Genomic DNA, 18,576 nt, shown 5'->3' on the forward strand with positions numbered 1-18,576 from the left:
GGTCTGGTCTGTCTGCCAACGGTACAGTTTGTGCAAGACTGTACTATACGGATTCTCCATAGGCCAGCTCGCTAGCATTCACTGCGATGACAAAGGATCTATATCCTTCAGAGTCATCTCCATCATCTGGACCCGGCGTTGTCAGCTGAAGCAACGACCTAGGCCCCCGAAGCTAAAGGCAGACTAACGTGCCTAGACACATTGCATGGATGTACTTTAGCGGGGCAAACAAAGCTGGAAGTCAGGCTGTGCTGAGTACTCCGCACACGCAGCTGAATTGACGAGGAAGAAGAAGAAACCCCCGTAATATCGCAAGGTCAAATCAGAAGCGAGTGATATCGCCCCGCCCAGGTCTCAGCCCCATCTTTCGACGGTCCGCCCGAACGATCTCTCAACGGTGCTAAACCCTAGACGCTCATTTGGCTGACATCTGTGAATTTCTTTTTCTGATTTGTGCCCTGGCTTGGCTATTGCATTAGTATTTACGCCGAAGCCCGGGCACACCGCAGATCTCTCGTGGGTTTAGCCGCTATCATCGCCCCAATCACCCCGTCACTGTAGACGTCTTTTCTTTGTGCGGAAGATGAAACATGCCATTGCATGGGTTAATGAAGCGCATGGCTGCCAATTATGCTAGACTTTCGGATTCCGAGTCATCCGCCACGAGCTGTGCCATGGTAATAGGCCAATGGCATGAATAAAACCTTCGATGTAGGTGACAGCACGCGCGAACTAAAGATGGCTAGTTGCTCGCAGCTAGTGGGGCATTCGTCTTCCCCGTCCAAATGCGCTAAGTATGGCCACCAAAACGCGGCTGGACTTTTGGGATAACAGTTGAAGGTGATAGGGTCAATTCAGCCGTATTTGCTCGGCTGATGGCTCTCGGATTACTCCGTGATTTCTCTCATGGCTTATAATGACCGTCTTATCCCATTTCCGCCGAATTGATCACACGACGATCTATCTCCCAAGGTTCTTTCCCTACTTATCACGTACTCTGTTGCTGCTTCCCTATATACACACACCTTTACGATTTTGCCCAGGGAGGGAAGTTACTGTTCGTGAACCATTCTCATTGCCTGCCACTACACCCTGGAGTGTGATAGATATACGAGTGAGTACCAATCTCTGTAGCCGCCTTTTCCAATTTGGCCCAGTGGGATTTTACTAGGTTTGTATGCATTGGCCATTGCGTCCAGTGGAGCACTTTCCCCAATGGCTCAGATTCTCGAGCCGCAACCTTAAAACCATTCCGGCCATGACGACATCAAAACTAACACGCCAATCACAGTTTGCACTCGAATCGACTCCCTACTCTTCGCTTGTATCATCCCAATTCACCATGGCCGAGAAAGAGTCCAGCTCCAACAGCAACAAGATTGCTCAGATGGAGCAAGTGGTGACCGCAGCCTTACGTCCGTTGCCCACTCAGACTGGCGATGGCACCTATGTGCAACAGCCAACCATGACGGGCCTAGCCAAAGATCTGCTTCACTTTGACTTGCAAGATGCCAAAACGTTGACCGAGCTGGCTAAAACTGCCGTGACTGGCGAGGCTGTGGACGACAGAGAGTATACTATGGAACGAATGATTCAGGTTCGTTCTTCCTGCAGGAGATTAGACATATGCACTTTCTAAGACTAAACAGCTTGCTGCTGGCCTTCCTTCGACGTCTCGAAACGGCAAGGAGCTGACGAATACTTTCCTGACTCAATTGTGGGGTGATCTGGAGCACCCTCCTGTCTCGTGAGTTTATGCACCGTTCAGGCTGATGCCAGGCGGTGGTATGCACAGAGACTATTCAGTTACTAACTTGATACAGTTATCTTGGACGCGAGGCGGCATATCGGAGCGCTGATGGGTCTGGAAATGTAAAAATTTGTCCCCTTGTGACGTGGAGCGTCTCTGATGAACAGCCCTAGAATTATTTCTGGCCTCAAATTGGAGCTGCTAGCACTCCGTACGCACGGTCTGTTCGACCAAAGACCATGCAGCCTGCGAGTCTTCCGGAGCCGGAGGCTCTCTTCGATAGTCTCTTGGCCCGGCAGGGTTTCAAGGAACACCCGAACAAGATTTCCAGCGTGCTATTCTATCTTGCCTCTATCATCATTCACGGTACGTCGCCCGTTTGTCGAGCTCTTAGCCACGGAAGAGATTTGGAGTTATTGGGACTAATTGTTACCAGACCTGTTTCAGACGGATCCTCGGGATCAAACAAGATCATTGACCTCCTCGTATTTGGACTTGTCTCCGCTTTATGGTAACAATCAAAAGGAGCAAGATACTGTCAGAACGTTCAAGGCTGGAATGCTGAAGCCCGATTGCTTTTCCGCCAAGCGGGTCCTGGGATTCCCCCCAGGCGTTGGGGTCCTTCTGGTAATGTTCAACCGTTTCCACAACTCCGTTGCCGCTCAACTGGCAGCCATCAATGAAGGTGGACGTTTTACTAAGCCGGATGAATCAAATGCCCAAGCTTATGCGACCTGGGATAACGACCTTTTCCAGACTGCACGACTGGTCACTTGTGGTCTTTATGTGAACATCATCCTGAAAGATTATGTCCGGACCATTCTCAATGTCAACCGAACTGACAGCATATGGAGCTTGGATCCCCGTGCAGACATTAAAGATGGCTTGCTTGGAGAGGCACCTGCCCAGGCCACTGGAAACCAAGTATCCGCTGAGTTCAATCTTGTTTATCGCTGGCACTCTTGTGTCTCGGCACGAGACGCAAAATGGTCAGAGGAGCTGTATGACGAGCTGTTCAATTGTCACGATCCAAAGCAGATTAGCCTGCAACAATTCACGCAGGGTCTCCGACAGTGGGAATCAAAGCTGCCGGCTGATCCCCAGGAACGTCCTTTCGCGAAATTGCAGCGCCAGCCAGATGGGAAGTTCAACGATGATGATCTGGTAAAGATCTTCCAAGAGGGTGTTGAGGATCCTGCTGGAGCGTTCGGTGCTCTGAATGTGCCGGAGGTCTTCAGAGGAATCGAGGTTCTTGGCATCAAGCAGGCACGCTCTTGGAATCTGGCCACCCTGAACGAGTTCCGTCAATACTTCGGCCTGGCTTCTTACACAACGTTCGAAGAGATCAATCCAGACCCGTACATCGCAAACCAGCTAAAGCATCTCTATGACCATCCTGACCTCGTGGAGTTGTACCCCGGGCTCGTTGTCGAAGAGGCTAAACAGCCGATGACCCCGGGTAGCGGTCTATGCACTAACTTCACGACCTCTAGAGCTATTCTATCGGACGCAGTCGCTTTGGTCCGTGGTGATCGATTTTACACTGTTGACTTCACACCGAAGCATCTCACAAATTGGGCGTTCAATGAGATCAGCGCTGACACCTCTATTGACGGTGGCCAGGTATTCTACAAGCTAGTCCTGAAGGCCTTCCCCAATCACTTCCGTGGTGACTCCGTTTACGCTCACTTCCCGATGGTGGTGCCTGAGGAGAACAAAAAGATATTGACTAGCCTCGGTCGAACTAAAACCTACAGCTTTGACCGACCTTTCCTCAAAGCTCCGACTCTCTTCATCAATTCACACTCTGCCTGCACGAAAATCTTGAATGACCAACCAGGATTCAAGGTAGTCTGGGGCGAGAAGATCCAATTCTTGATGGAGAATAGCGGTCGTCCCTACGGCCGAGACTTCGCCTTGTCGGGCGATCTCCCTGCCAACGCAAGTTCTCGAAAAATGCTTGGGGCTGCCTTGCACCGTGATAAATGGGAGTCCGAAGTGAAAGCCTTCTACGAGGATATCACTTTGAAACTCCTTGAGAGAAACTCTTATAAAGTCGCCGGTGTCAATCAGGTTGATATCGTCCGTGACGTTTCCGTTCTCGCTCAGGTCCATTTCTGTGCCAACGTTTTCTCCTTGTCTCTCAAGACAGAGTCCAATCCGAGAGGCGTATTCAGCGAACAGGAGTTGTACCAGATCATGGCTGTAATCTTCGCTTGCATTTTCTACGACGTGGATGTGTCCAAGTCTTTCCAGCTTTGTCAGACTGCTCGCAGTGCTGCACAACAGCTGGGTGAGCTGACGCTAGCAAACGTCGAGCTGGTGTCTAAAACTGGATTTATTTCCCACTTGGTCAATCGCCTACACCGTCACGATATCTTGAGTGAGTATGGCGTCCACATGATCCAACGCTTGCTTGACAGCCAGTTGCCGGTTAAGGACATTGTGTGGTCGCATCTCCTCCCCACGGCTGGTGCAATGGTTGCCAATCAAGGCCAGCTCTTCTCCCAATGTCTTGATTACTACCTCTCAGAAGAAGCCGCGGAGCATCTGGCTGAGATCCAACGTTTATCCCGGGAGGACACCCCTGAGGCTGACGAGCTTCTTGTGCGATAGTAAGTTCTTCAACCATCTGCTTGTACTCTGATGGGAATACTGACTGTATGCAGCTTCATGGAAGGAGCGAGACTTCGATGCTCCGTGGCATTGCCTCGCTTTGCCACTAAGCCTACAGTGATTGATGACAATGGCGAGAAGATCACTCTGAAGGCTGGCCAGGAAATCCTTTGCAACCTTGTATGTACTATGCTCTCTAGCGCTCTGTTTGAGGGTACTCTCCCTTTATCTGCCGTTGGATACTAATGAATCGTGCGAAACATAGGTTGTTGCCGGCCGCGACCCCATTGCATTCCCCGACCCGGATAAGGTCCGTCTTGATCGTGATATGAGTTTGTACACTCACTTTGGCTTTGGTACTCATCAATGCTTGGGCTTGAAAATGTGTCCGACTGCACTCTCCACCATGCTCAAAGTGCTCGGGCGACTCGATAATATTCGCCGTGCTCCCGGACCACAAGGTCATCTGAAGAGGCTTGATGGCTTGGGAGGAATCGCCATGTATATGGACGCTGAGCACAAGAGCTTCTCCCCGTTCCCCATGACTATGAAAGTCCAGTGGGACGGGGACCTGCCTGCTAGGAGGGGGTAAAACTTGCCCATGGTGGAACTGCCAGGCATTTAAGGCTTCTTTATTCTTCTTTGAAGTATTTCTAAAAGAGGTCTCTACCTAGGTCGGTCATGACCTAGTATTATGGATGTATACATAGGGTGCATGACTTCCCTCTACTGTCTCATCAGTTCGGGTCTATTTCGCTGAGCGCTAATAAACGGAAAACAACTGACGATATGAGATAACACACCTTTTGAGAGAGACGGAAGCCAATATATGAAGCTCATTGTAGTCAACATTTCAGTCAAGTAAAAGTGAACTTAACGATTGCATCATTTGTGTCCGAAAATATCCTGGGAAGTAACGACTCACCGTTCGATGCCTGAGGCCCGGTGGGGGGGAAAACCAGCGAGCCACTCCGCCCTTTCCATCTGCCGGCAAGACCCAGCTCCATTCACGAATCTTCTCGTTGCGTTGCTCTTCCTTCTTCCCTTCACTTCTATCGACCCAACACCTTCTCTCATCTTTTCCTGAAACTCCCTCACTCCCTCCCTCATACCGGTGTCAAAACTTTACGGATAACGACCTGCACTCGTTGTCCACTACTGCTTTGACCAACCACCGATATCTCATCTTTCAGCTCGGCCCTGAGCTTTCTTATCCAACTCTTACGAATTAAATCACATATTCAGTCTAGCATCGCTTTGCTTCGATTCGCATTTCGGTCATTACTATTGCTCAAGTGTTTATCACGTTGAGTCGACTCGGTTTTCGTTGAGGCAAGAAAGCACCCAAAAACGTCATAAGGCATCTACGCGCTTTCTCCGCGATACTGGTCTGGACGACCTCTCCGCTTCGACCTCTCTAGGAGATACCCCTCCTGGAATTAATCAGCTTCCTCATGTTTGTCTGGTCATACCACTCGTAACCATGGGGAGAATTAAGAAGGTCGCCAGCCAAAAGCATGAGGCTACAATCGTAAGTCACCCACCTTCCGGCAGCCTGATGACCACCCAACTAAAAAAATTTTCCTGTCATTATAGTCACCTTTTTTGCAAGAATTCATAACGCGCGCCACGAGCACTCCGACACCAGAACTTCCGTCTCTTCTCAACACATTCCCTAAGCTATGGCCGTTCCCGCGCGGTGATCTCTACCACTGGATCAATGTTCTGGACCGGTTCGACGAGATTCTGGGTTCAGTCGTTGAGAAATATTTCTTGAATACCGGCCCTCAAACCCAGTCCTTTACCCGAAGTGTCCTGGAGGAATCGTACGCGGCTGATGAGAGCAAGAAGCCCACCGAGGGCGTTGATGCCAAGCTAAACGCTCTGGGATATGGCCCAGATGGAGATAGAGAACTTGTGGAGGCAGTACTTGATTTTTCTCGTCTTTTGCTCGAGAAATGTGGCAATCGCAGCTTGTACAGCAGCAGCGATCGTCTGGGCGACCTGCTGAACACCACTTCACTGTCTCTACTCCAGTCTACCTTGCGGTTGTCTCTCTGCTTGGCCCAACGGTACCACTCTCGCCAGCGTGGTACCCATCAGCAGTCCGTATTACAATCCCACTATGCTCTTGATCTCGAGAAGTTGCAGAAGATTGCAGCGGCTTTCCCGCGTCCAGCGATTGCTAGTAAAACGCCATTTGCCGCATCCCCTGCCGTTTCGGCCAAGGGCAAAGAGAGGACAATTCAGACCAAAGTCGATGCCAATGAACTGGCGTCTCTCGTGCGCGACGACGATGGCTGGGAGGAATGGGGTGATGTTCGAATTCTCTACTACCCTTCGGGTTCCGAACAGACGAGAACGACCTCCGAATTTGGTCAGACGGAGCAGGGCTCACACGTTCCGACCACGCCGACTCCATTGCGCCGCAGTGCAACGCATCCTACTCCCCATCTTGCTCGGGGCTCGAATTCAGATGAATCACCAGGCGCCGCTGCCGCAGGTGGGAAGGCCGAAGAAGCCACACGAGGAGGCAAAGTCTTGGAACTTTCCCATTCAAAAGTTTCCGCTGCAAAAGTGGAAGATATCCTTGCGGTTAACTTGCCTCATCTGCCCCTTGAATCAAAATATGAGCTACTGCACAAGCTTCGAATCGCCAAGGCTCTAACAACGTCGCGTGCCACTCGGGAACAGATTCTTTCCATCAGAGCCCTGGCAGTGACCAACCTGGCTCATGTCCAACCGGAGACCACTTTCCAGCAAAAGGTCTTGCAATCTGATCTAGAGCAGCCGAAGCGTCTTCAGCTCGCTTACCAGCTAGCCGAAATAGTTCATCTTGGTGCTAGTGGTGACCTTCAAGTCTCGCGATCGGTTCAAACTTTGGCGATCCAGGCATTGGATGCGTTGGCTAAACACAAGGCTCGTGCTCCTGATGTTTGTGCAGCTCTAAGTGTCAATGTCAACCACGGAATCCTCATGTTCTTGACCCGTAAAATGGTCAACGAACTGGGCCCTGACAATGACGATCCCGATGAGGCTTACTATGATGAGTGGCGGGATGCTCTACTGGCGCTCCTGCGCACGCTCCCAAGCTCAAGCACCCGTACTCCGGAGACACTAGTCGCAGCCGGATTGATACCTATGTTTGTTGACGTCTTGAATCTGCGCACGGAAAAGGCCCGCCGAGTCTACTCTCGCATCATGGAATTCCTTGACACCTTTGTGCATGCAGTTCGGGATGCGCTGGGCACATTGACAACAGCAAAGGGCTTTGACGCCATGTCCGACCTGATCGACTACGAGACCAAGACCGCTTTTGAAAAGGTTAATCGGGGTGAAGGATTCCCTGCCCAATTCAAAAACCCCTCGGTCGATTATCAGATCCCTTACTTCCAACAGCAAACTCTGCGCTGGATGTTCCGTTTTGTCAATCATATTATGCAACATAATGGTGGGGGCTTCGATCGCGTCCTACGGAATTTGATTGATTCCCCTCAGCTGCTGACTTCTCTTCGCCTCGTATTCGAGAATGCTCGTGTGTTCGGTTCTCACGTCTGGAGCAATGCCGTCAACATCCTCATCAGCTTCATTCACAACGAGCCCACTAGCTATGCTATCATCGCTGAGGCTGGCCTTAGCAAGAGCCTTCTTGCTGCCGTCATGGGTCGTGAACTCCAGGTGCGGGAGAAGCCACCGGTCGTGGAGCCCGAAGGCCACGAAACCGAGCAAGAATCTGCTACTCAACCGCCCAGCGCTGCTGCCGCTGCCGAGTCCGAGGAAAAGAAGAAAGACCGCGAATACGCTATTGTCAGACCCCAGAACACGCCTCTCGCACCTGGCATCATGCCCGCAGCTGATGCTCTTGCTTGTATTCCGGGGGCGTTCGGAGCCATCTGCTTGAATTCCTCTGGTCTAGATCTTTTCCAGTCTTCTGATGCCCTGGAAAGCTTCTTCGAGATTTTCGAGAATCCAGAGCATGTCAAGTGCCTGAAAGATGACCCAGAACTGGTTCGCCAATTGGGCACAACCTTTGACGAGCTTGTTCGACACCACCCTGCATTGAAGAACTCTATCATGTCGGCCGTCCTCGTAATGGCCGCCCGAGTCAACATTTTGGGTCGAGTCAAGGCATGGCAGCAAGGCATGGGCACCAAGATGTGGGCCCAAGATCCAGATGGCAAAACAATTCTTTCTGGAGATATATTTTCCTTGTTCCGAGAAATCGGCACGGCGGTTGATGCATCCATCGAGGATCCTGCATCCTTTGGCGCTCCTCAGCTTAATGGAAACCTTCTACCTAATGGCGGCAAGCTTGTCATTGGGCATCTGGACCATGTACTTCCCTCGCCGGGCCCTGACTTCGAACCTATGGATCAAGATGCCCATGGACTCACAGCTACGGATTACTTGTTCCCAGCTCTTCGATTCCTGGGTGCGTTCTTTGAAAACCAGCCAAATTGTACATCTTTCATCTTGGCTGGCGGCGCAGAGTTCTTATTGGATCTCGCCACTCTTCAAAGCTTGGCATTCGATTTCCATAGCACCAACGCCAATCAAGAGATCACTGTGCTTGTTCACATGCTCGCGGAAACCAAGCCCCATCTTGTGGTTCCGTCTCTCGTACGGCGCGCCCAGGCAGCAGTGGATAATCTTTCGGCCTTTTGGACTGCGCCTACTGGGTCGGGATTCTTCACGGAATTAATCCAATCAACTGACTCTAAGAAGCCGGCCACGACTGTTGCTGCTACGTCTGGTACATTTTTTGTGAGGCACTTGAATGCTGTTCTTCTTCTCACCGACGTCCTTCGTGAGGTCTTCGCGTTGCCACTGTATCAGACGCGCCCTGGCCAGTCTACCTCCATCTTCGGTCAGGTCAACCTCGCAGACCACTACTGTGCCCTGGTTTCCTCGTTGACCAACCTTGTTGCTTCTTGCGTGTGGGAAGGGATCTTATTGGAGAAAAACATTCCTGACAAGTGGCTGAAAGCCACACAGGCCACCGCTGAAAAGCATGGGTCTGGGAAGTCCAAGATTGCTCCTGTTCCGGGAACCTCACAAGATCCTTCAGCGACTCCTGGAGCTGTATCTCAGGGTGAAGGCTCGGGTGCCCAAGAGACTGGTCAGGCTCAGCCAGACCAGGATCAGAAAGCAGATGAGACCGAAGTGGACGAGAAACTTCCTGCCTTCCAGAATGCCCGTACGCTTCGCTACCTTCTGAGCGCTCTGCCGACATCCATCACAGGTTTCTTGCACAATCTCGGACTTGGCATTATTGGCAAGAGACGTATTGATCCGCTCCAGAAGCAGAGGCAAAATGCCGGTATGGTCGCGGACGCCATTGCTGAAGGTATCCTTCGCCAGTTGCAGTTCAACCCTGCCAATTCGAGCGATAGCCCCAAGCATCGGTTCGCATATCTGATTGTCATTCTTTCTCATTTCTCCCACCTTCTTTATGAAGTCTCAGTCGAGCGCCCCACTCCGAACTATTTAACTTCGGTTCTCGTATCATTCAAGAAGAAGAACGGCCTCAAGGTGTTGAAAGACATTTGCGAGATCTTCTTGAACGACATCAAGTCCCTTCCGTCTGCACAGTCCATTCCCGACGAGGATAAAGAGCTTGCTGACCGACTTGCATCGGGATATGGTGGTATTAAAATCATTCTCGGATTGTTCGCTGACTTCACTGGTGGGAAAACTATCGTGGAGTCTACCCAGACACAGACCTTAACTACTAGTCACGAACGGGACCGGGGACGCCCTGATTACTTCCAGGTGGGCCAATTTTTGGTTGAACTTCGCATGGAGATTTTGCCCATGGCTCGAGACATGTGGAATTCGGACTTTGCGACTCAGTCATCGAGTCCAATCGTGAGATTGTTGATTGATATCATGCGGTCCTCCTTGGATGGTGAATACGAGACTGGCGCAGTTCGCAAGGCGGACACCCAACCTATCTTGGTAGATAGCCCTAAGAAGCCGTTCGTCATCCACACGGAACGGGCAGCTGCCTTGCTGGATAAAGGATACGCAGATGTTGAATTGAACAAAGAAGCCCTCTACCGTTGCAACAACCTGTTGGTGGCCGCCGAAGAATACTGCATGGCGCAGCGTTGGCTCCGAGCTCCTCCCAGGACTCCCCCAGGTCCAAATGATACCAAGACTGGTTTGCCCGAGCCCCCATCTAGCATCGACTCCCTTGACGACACTGGCCTCGGGGATATCCAGCCTTTCCGTGTCGGCGGTGGGCTTGAACGCTCTGCACTACACATGATCCTCGCCCAAGCTCAAGCGGCTCAAGTAGCTCAAACAGCTGCCGGAGGACTCGTCGGTGACGCTGACGAAGATGAGGATGAGGATGAGGATGAGGATGCTGATATGCACGATGGTTTGGCTAGAGCTCTGGACAACGTTCTCAACGACAATGACGACATGGAGCGCGATGGCCGAGGCGACTCATCGAATCAGAACCAGCCGGAGACTCACAATGCCGGTGCTAGCTCTTCTGAGCCTACTGAGTTATCCCAGGCAGAACCAGTCAGACGTCGTCACATGGTTACAGTCGAAGACTTGGATGCAGAGAGGCAAGACATCCGTTCAAATCTGATCGATAGGGCTTTGGACATCCTAAATGAACACCATGATGTCTCTTTCGAGCTCTCAGATCTGATCAATTCTGCTATCAAAAAGCATGGCGAGCCTGTTAATTTCCGTCGAGACATTGGAGAGACTCTAGTTCAGTCACTAGTCTCCTTGCAGATGGAGGACTTCCAGACCGCTGGCAAAAAGATTGCGGCCTACGCACATATTCTCGCCTTGACCATCCAAGACCGAGACATGTACTTTGCCACCCGTGAGGAGCTCAAGGATTGCTTCTCGACTTTCCTTGGATTTATCAAACTTCCCACACCCGAGAAGGCCGAACAAGAAACTTTCCCTTGGGTTGGACATGTCCTGCTCATTCTCGAGAAGCTACTGTCTGATGACTGTCAGCCCCCTGAGATCTCCTGGACCGCGCCGAGTTTCGATGATCCCAATCCCAGCGGTGACAAGCCAGCCAGTCTTGCGGAACCTCTCATCTCCCTTGATGAGAAAACCCACCTTTTTGAAGCTCTCGTCGAGATTCTACCCCGAGTGGGCAAGGACGACACACTCGCACTCTCCATGTGCCGTGTCCTTGTAACTCTCACCCGTGAGCGTAGCATTGCAGCCCGCTTTGGTGAAAAGCGCAACCTTCAGCGTCTGTTTGTGATGGTTAAGCAGCTTTCCAGTGCTACGAATGACAAGCTACAAAGTGCATTCATGTTGATCCTGCGTCACATCGTCGAGGATGAAAACACTGTCCGGCAGATCATGAGAAGCGAGATTGTTGCCAACTTCGAGTCCAAGACATCTCGCCAGATTGATATCAACAGCTATGTACGACAAATGTATCACCTCGTGCTAAGAGCTCCTGACATCTTTGTGGAGGTGACAAATGAGAAGCTACGCCTGCTCCGATATGACAGTCACTCGCGCTCTCAAAGTCTTGGATTGAAGGCCGACCACTATCGCTTGGAAAAGAAGCGAGGTCGGCTTCCCGCCCATCTCGACGAAAGCAAGCCTGAGTCCTCCGTCACAGGCGAACCCGATGCCTCTGAAAACAATGACAAGAGCAAGGAGGATAAAGGCAAGACTCCAGGCAAGGGCGCTGAACTCAAAGCCCCTATTGTGGAAAACCCTGATGGTGTCATTCACTACCTTCTTTCGGAGCTTCTTTCCTACAAGGACGTTGACGACAAGGAACCTGGCCCTGACTTCTCGGAGACAGGTGACCAATCTGACAATCAAACTGATGTTGAGATGTCTGTGGACGAGCCTAACCCTTCAGTTTCAAGTACTACGGAAGCACATACATCTCGCACTTCTAAGAAGCCCGAAAAGCCCCAATTTAAGGCTGACGAGCACCCTATCTACATTTATCGCTGCTTGCTGCTTCAGTGCTTGACAGAACTGCTTTCCTCATACAACCGGACCAAGATCGAGTTCATCAACTTCTCCCGCAAGGCAGATCCTCTTGCTACGACGCCATCCAAACCCCGCTCTGGCGTCCTCAATTACTTGTTAAACGTGCTTGTTCCCCTCGGCACTATGGAGCACGATGAGACCTTGGTATTCAAAAAGCGCAGCATCACGTCCACGTGGACCATGCAAGTACTCGTTGCGCTTTGCACCAAGACTGGCGAACTTGGCGGTGTCGGCAAGCGTCGCACTGAGCAGAAGTATGATGAAGATGACACTGACCTTTCCTTTGTCCGCCGATTTGTGCTGGAGCACGCTCTTCGGTCCTACAAAGATGCTATGGCCTCTACGGAGCCCCTAGATATCAAATACTCCAAGCTCATGTCTCTGGCCGATCTCTTTGACAAGATGCTCAGCGGGTATTCCTTCACCAACGACGCTGGCTTCCCAACCTCAACCAGGCAGGTTGCGAAGACCATGTTTGAGAAGAACTTCATCCCCGCGCTTACTGCTTCAGTCGCCGATGTCGATTTGAACTTCCCATCGTCCAAGCGTGTCATAAAGTACATTCTTCGTCCGTTAAACAAACTCACCCAGACTGCAGTGATCCTCAGTGAGAACTCAGATGTCAGTATTCAAGGTGACAACGAAGAGGACGAAATCTCGTCCGCAACATCCGTTTCTGACATGGAAGATCAACGCGAAGAAACGCCCGACCTCTTCCGCCATTCCACTCTTGGCATGCTGGAGCCTCGCCACGACGAGGAAGAGAGCAGCACCGAAGAATCGGAGGGCGAAGACGACGAGATGTATGACGATGAGTATGATGAGGAAATGGACTACGATGAGGATATTGCCGAAGACGACGGTGAAGTCGTCAGCGATGAAGATGATGACGGCATGGGTCCCATCGAAGGTCTTTCCGGCGATGCAGTCGAAGTCATCCTCGACGAAGATGAAGATGATGACGAGGAGGATGAAGATGATGAGCACGACCACTCGGACATGCATGATGATATGTACGACGGTGAAATCGGTGGCGACCGGGACAATGAAAGCCTGGAAGATGGTGAAGATGAATGGGAAAGCGAAGAAATGACCGAAGACGAAGAAGAGGTCGAGATGATGAACCAGTTCGAAGACGAAATGGCCGACCTCAGACAATCCAATCGTCACCCAGGTAGCGATCGTCATATTGGCGATATATTCCGGGCCCTTAATGAGGCTACTGGTGTCAACCACGGAGATGGCCTAGGTGGCGACATTCATGAAGAAATTCTTGATGACCTAGACGAAGAAGGTTTGTCCTCCTCCCTGCTCGGCGAGCTACTAAGGCTTCTACGATCGATGCTGACTTCTCGTCCAGGCGAAGACGAAGATGAGATGGACGAACTCGACGAAGACATGGACGACTTCGACGATGAACAAGGGTCTTACGGGGACATGGAAGGTATGTCAAATTTGTCAACCAATCGCTTTGCTGAATCATCACTAATCCGCTTAGAAGAAGATGATTTACTTGAGCCCTGGGGATGGGAAGGCGACGAGGCTGCAATGGCTCGGGCACATCCCCAACCTCGCTTCCGCGGAGGCGCGCCACCCGCGTGGGCTGCCGTCACTGAAATCATGCCAGGTCGCTCCGGCGGCCTTGTTCCCATCCAACATTACCCCCGTGTCCACCGAACGCAAATCCCGACCCGGGGAGCCGACGATGGCACTAATCCTCTTCTTGTCCGCACCGATCGTCCTGATCCCAATGTTCCGTCTCGTGGGAGTGCTACTGATCCTTTCGCGGATTGGGGCCAGTCTATGGACGCTGCAGGTGGCCGGGTCATCGCAATGGACAGCCCTATCAGCTTCATGAACGCCATCATGCAGGCCATCGGCGGTCAGGCGGCGCCAGGATTCGGCGTTGTTACTCGCCCAGATGGTATCCATGTTCATGTCGACCGACGGGCAGTCTTGCCCGGCCGCATCCAGGATATGCTCGGAATCCCCCGAGGATCAGGCCCTCCCGCTCGCACACGCGCTGATGATCCACATACTGCCGTCAAGTTTGGCCTCGCTACCACCAGAAACCGCTGGCAAGAAGAGGCTCGCATTATCTTCAGCAATCAATATGTTGAGCGGACCCAACAAGTGATCAAATCTATCTTGAGACTTCTGGTTCCCCCTGCGATTGAGGAAGAAAAGCAGCGCCAGAAGCAAGCTGAAGAGGACCTCAAGCGCTCTCAGGCTGAAAGGGCCGAGAAGGAACGCCAAGCTGCTGAAGAAAAAGCGCGCGAGCTTAAACAAAAGCAGGAGGAAGAGGCCGCCCGACTACTGGCAGAGAAAGAACGACACGAGGCTGAGCGCCAAGCTGCTGGGGTTGATGAGCCCATGGAAGATGTACAGGCAACCGATGCCGCGGCTGAAGCCGCTGGTCCATCTGCTCAACCCGAAGCCCAGCCTACTGAGCCTACCCGTCGCGTTCATACAAACATCAGGGGCCGCGAACTTGACATCACTGGTCTAGAGATTGATCCTGAGTATCTGGAGGCTCTCCCTGAGGAGCTTCGGGAGGAAGTCATTATGCAACAGCTTTCCGAACAAAGGCACCAAGCTGTTGCCGCAGGCGAGGAGCACACCGAAATCAACCAAGAATTCCTTGAGGCCCTACCCGCCGAGATCCGTGATGAACTGCTTCAACAAGAAGCGGCCGATCGACGCCGGCGCGAACGTGAAGCTGCACGACGACAAGCAGGTCCTGCTGCTGCTACTTCTGGTACTCATCCGGCAGAAGAGATGGACGCTCACAGCTTCCTGGCCACTCTTGATCCCTCTCTCCGCCAGGCTGTTCTGGCAGATCAGCCTGAAGATATTCTCGCAACACTGGGCCCCGAATACATGACCGAAGCCCGCGGGTTGGGTGGTGGCCACCCACGCATTGCCCAGTTTGGCGACATGGCAGCCATTGATCACCGACAGAGAATGGAACCTGCTGCAACCCAATGGCCAAAGAAAGAGCGGAGACGTCAAATCGTGCAAATGCTCGACAAGGCTGGTGTTGCAACTCTTTTACGCCTGATGTTCATGCCCCTCCATGGAAACGCTCGCCATCAATTGAATGATATCCTACACAACGTCTGTGAGAACCGCCAGAACCGGAGTGAAGTCATCAGTCTTCTTCTCTCTGTTCTGCAGGATGGCAGCGTTGATTCCACTGCAATTGAGCGCAGCTTTTCGCATCTTTCCCTGCGCGCTAAGGCACCGGGGGCCCAGAAAACACCCCAGGCCAACAAGCGAAGCGTCGCCCTTCAGACTGCTTCGAGCGTCAGCAGTGAAGTTACTCCGCTTATGGTTATCCAGCAATGTCTAGCCACACTGTCTTTCCTTTCGCAGTTTAATCCTCACGTGGCTTGGTTCTTCCTCACGGAACATGACTCTGCCTCGACTGCCAAACTTAAGTCTCTGCGCAAGGGTAAAGGCAAAGAAAACCGAGCTAACAAATTCGCTCTTAACGCACTGCTTTCTCTTCTGGATCGAAAATTGATCATGGAGAGCCCCAATTGCATGGAGCAACTTTCTACCCTCCTCAGCTCCATCACGCAGCCATTGACTGTTCTCCTTCGTCGTGAGAAGGAGCGACAAGAAGAAGAGAAGGGCAAGCAGCCTGAGCGAGCTCAAGTCGAAGAACCTACCGGACAAGCTGCCGATTCCACCGAGGACACATCCATGACCGATGCTCCTCTGCCTACTGTCGAAACAGCAGGAGCCCCCGGCCAAGAAACAGCAGAGGGCGGAGAGGCTACTTCAGCCGAGGCTGGAAAGCCTGAAGATTCTGACAAACAAGTTGAGGATGAGAAGCGCAAGAAACGTACGATCGAACCTCCTGTCGTCCCTGATCACAATTTCCGACTGGTTGTTCACATCCTTGCGGCTCGTGAGTGCAACGGCAAGACGTTCCGCGATACCCTTTCCACTATCAACAATCTTTCTGCCATCCCAGGAGCGCGAGACGTCATCGGGAACGAGCTGGTTGCCCAAGCGCAGGCCCTGAGTGATACCATCCTTGGTGATTTGGAGGATCTTCTTCCCCATATCCATCAGGCCAAGACTGGCACCGACATGCAGGGACTGGCTCTTGCCAAGTTTTCCCCAGCCAGCTCAGACCAGGCGAAACTGCTACGTATTCTGACAGCACTTGATTATCTGTTTGATCCTACACGAGTGGACAAGACCAAGGGCACTGAGCCCGAATCTGCTCCCAAGGAGGATGTGCTGAAGCGACTCTATGAAAGCGCCACCTTCGGTCCGCTGTGGAACAAGTTGAGCGACTGCTTGACCGTTATTCGTCAGAAGAAGAACATGCTGAACGTGGCTACCATTCTCCTTCCTTTGATCGAAGCATTGATGGTTGTTTGCAAGAACACCACCTTGAAGGACCAGCCGCTGTCCCGCGGCAGCCGTGAACTATCAGTGAACAGCACCCAAGCCGACAATGGCATCAGCATGGAGAATATCTTCTTCAAGTTCACTGAAGAACATCGCAAGATTCTCAACGAGCTTGTCCGCCAAAACCCTCGCCTGATGAGCGGCACTTTCTCTTTGCTGGTCAAGAACCCCAAGGTCCTGGAATTCGACAACAAGCGCAACTATTTCACCCGTCGTGTCCACTCCCGTGGTGCCGAACCTCGCCACCCTCATCCTCCTCTTCAGCTCTCCGTGCGCAGAGCTGAGGTTTTCCTTGACTCTTTCAAGTCCTTGTACTTCAAGAGCGCGGATGAGTTAAAGTACGGCAAACTGAACGTGCGATTCCACGGCGAAGAAGGTGTCGATGCCGGTGGTGTCACAAGAGAATGGTTCCAAGTCCTTGCTCGTGGCATGTTCAACCCCAACTATGCGTTGTTCATTCCTGTCGCTGCCGATCGGACTACATTCCACCCCAACCGCCTCAGTGGTGTCAATTCCGAGCATCACATGTTCTTCAAGTTCATTGGGCGGATCATCGGCAAGGCTTTGTACGAGGGCCGTGTTCTCGACTGTCACTTCAGCCGAGCAGTCTACAAGAACATCCTTGGGCGATCCGTGTCCATCAAGGATATGGAAACGCTTGACCTGGACTACTACAAATCACTGCTGTGGATGCTGCAGAACGATATCACTGATATCATCACCGAGACCTTCTCCATTGAAACTGATGACTTCGGCGAGAAGCAGGTCATCGATCTGAAGCCCAATGGTCACGAAATTCCGGTTACGGAAGAGAACAAGGAGGAGTACGTTCAGCGCGTGGTTGAATATCGCCTGGTTGAGTCAGTTCGCGAACAGCTGGACAATTTCCTCAAGGGATTCCACGAGATCATTCCTCCTGATCTGATTTCCATTTTCAACGAGCAGGAGTTGGAGCTCTTGATTTCGGGTCTTCCTGAGATCGACGTGGACGAGTGGAAGAACAACACCGAGTACCACAACTACTCTGCCTCGTCTCCGCAAATCCAGTGGTTCTGGCGTGCGGTTCGTTCATTCGACAAGGAGGAGCGTGCCAAGCTTCTCCAGTTCGTCACTGGAACCAGTAAGGTTCCTCTCAATGGCTTCAAAGAGCTTGAGGGTATGAACGGTGTGAGCAAATTCAACATCCATCGCGACTATGGCAACAAGGATCGTCTTCCCAGTTCCCATACCTGTTTCAACCGTAAGTTCTTGACCCGCATTCCCCGTCTTCTGCACCAGCACAATTTACTAACTCTACTTTACAGAGCTTGATATTCCCGAGTATGAGAGCTACGAAGATCTTCGCCAGCGTCTTTACACGGCCATGACTGCTGGCAGTGAATACTTCGGCTTCGCCTAAATTGTTTTCCTGTTCTACGGCATGGGGGTTGCTTCTATCAAACTAAAGCATTTCTCTGGCGTTTCTGATCGTTGTGGGATTCCCTTCTTACTGGAAACAGTTTCAGAGACAATTGAAGGCTGGCATTAACCAGCAGGAAAATTTCGTTACTTGCAGATGCTATTGAGGCGGCTGGTAAAGGGTTCGGTTGAAGTGCAGGTCAACCTTAACTTTTCCAGTCTCCCCTTTTATGTACTTAGTTGCTGCATTTATATTGTCTCGTTCTATTTCTCTACCAGTCTGCCTCGTAAATTGTGCATATGTAGTACTTTGACTAGATTGTAATACACAGTATGTCAATAGGAAAGGAAGCAAGTCCTTTGCTATTCCGTGTACGTAC

At 51.7% G+C, this 18,576-nt stretch overlaps 2 protein-coding genes across 2 annotated transcripts; both read left to right on the forward strand.

Moving 5' to 3' along the window:
* Positions 1-1,342: 1,342 nt before the first annotated feature.
* Positions 1,343-4,958, forward strand: N7515_003649 (peroxidase/cytochrome P450 family protein; the record flags this gene model as incomplete). The annotated part of the gene is made up of 7 exons (XM_056664393.1): positions 1,343-1,597; positions 1,650-1,747; positions 1,824-1,872; positions 1,924-2,116; positions 2,187-4,365; positions 4,420-4,546; positions 4,632-4,958. 7 exons carry the CDS (start codon positions 1,343-1,345, stop codon positions 4,956-4,958), a joined length of 3,228 nt encoding a protein of 1,075 aa, XP_056523450.1.
* An 891-nt stretch (positions 4,959-5,849) lies between these two features.
* Positions 5,850-18,197, forward strand: tom1 (E3 ubiquitin-protein ligase TOM1; the record flags this gene model as incomplete). Its single annotated transcript, XM_056664394.1, has 5 exons — positions 5,850-5,897; positions 5,963-13,664; positions 13,731-13,814; positions 13,869-18,038; positions 18,103-18,197. The coding sequence occupies 5 exons, from the start codon at positions 5,850-5,852 to the stop codon at positions 18,195-18,197; spliced, it is 12,099 nt and encodes a 4,032-aa protein (XP_056523451.1).
* Positions 18,198-18,576: the final 379 nt, after the last annotated feature.

The sequence above is a fragment of the Penicillium bovifimosum genome, assembly GCF_028826915.1.
Source record: "Penicillium bovifimosum strain IBT 22155 chromosome Unknown utg000003l_segment0_segment0, whole genome shotgun sequence".
Classification (NCBI taxonomy): Eukaryota; Fungi; Ascomycota; class Eurotiomycetes; order Eurotiales; family Aspergillaceae; genus Penicillium; species Penicillium bovifimosum.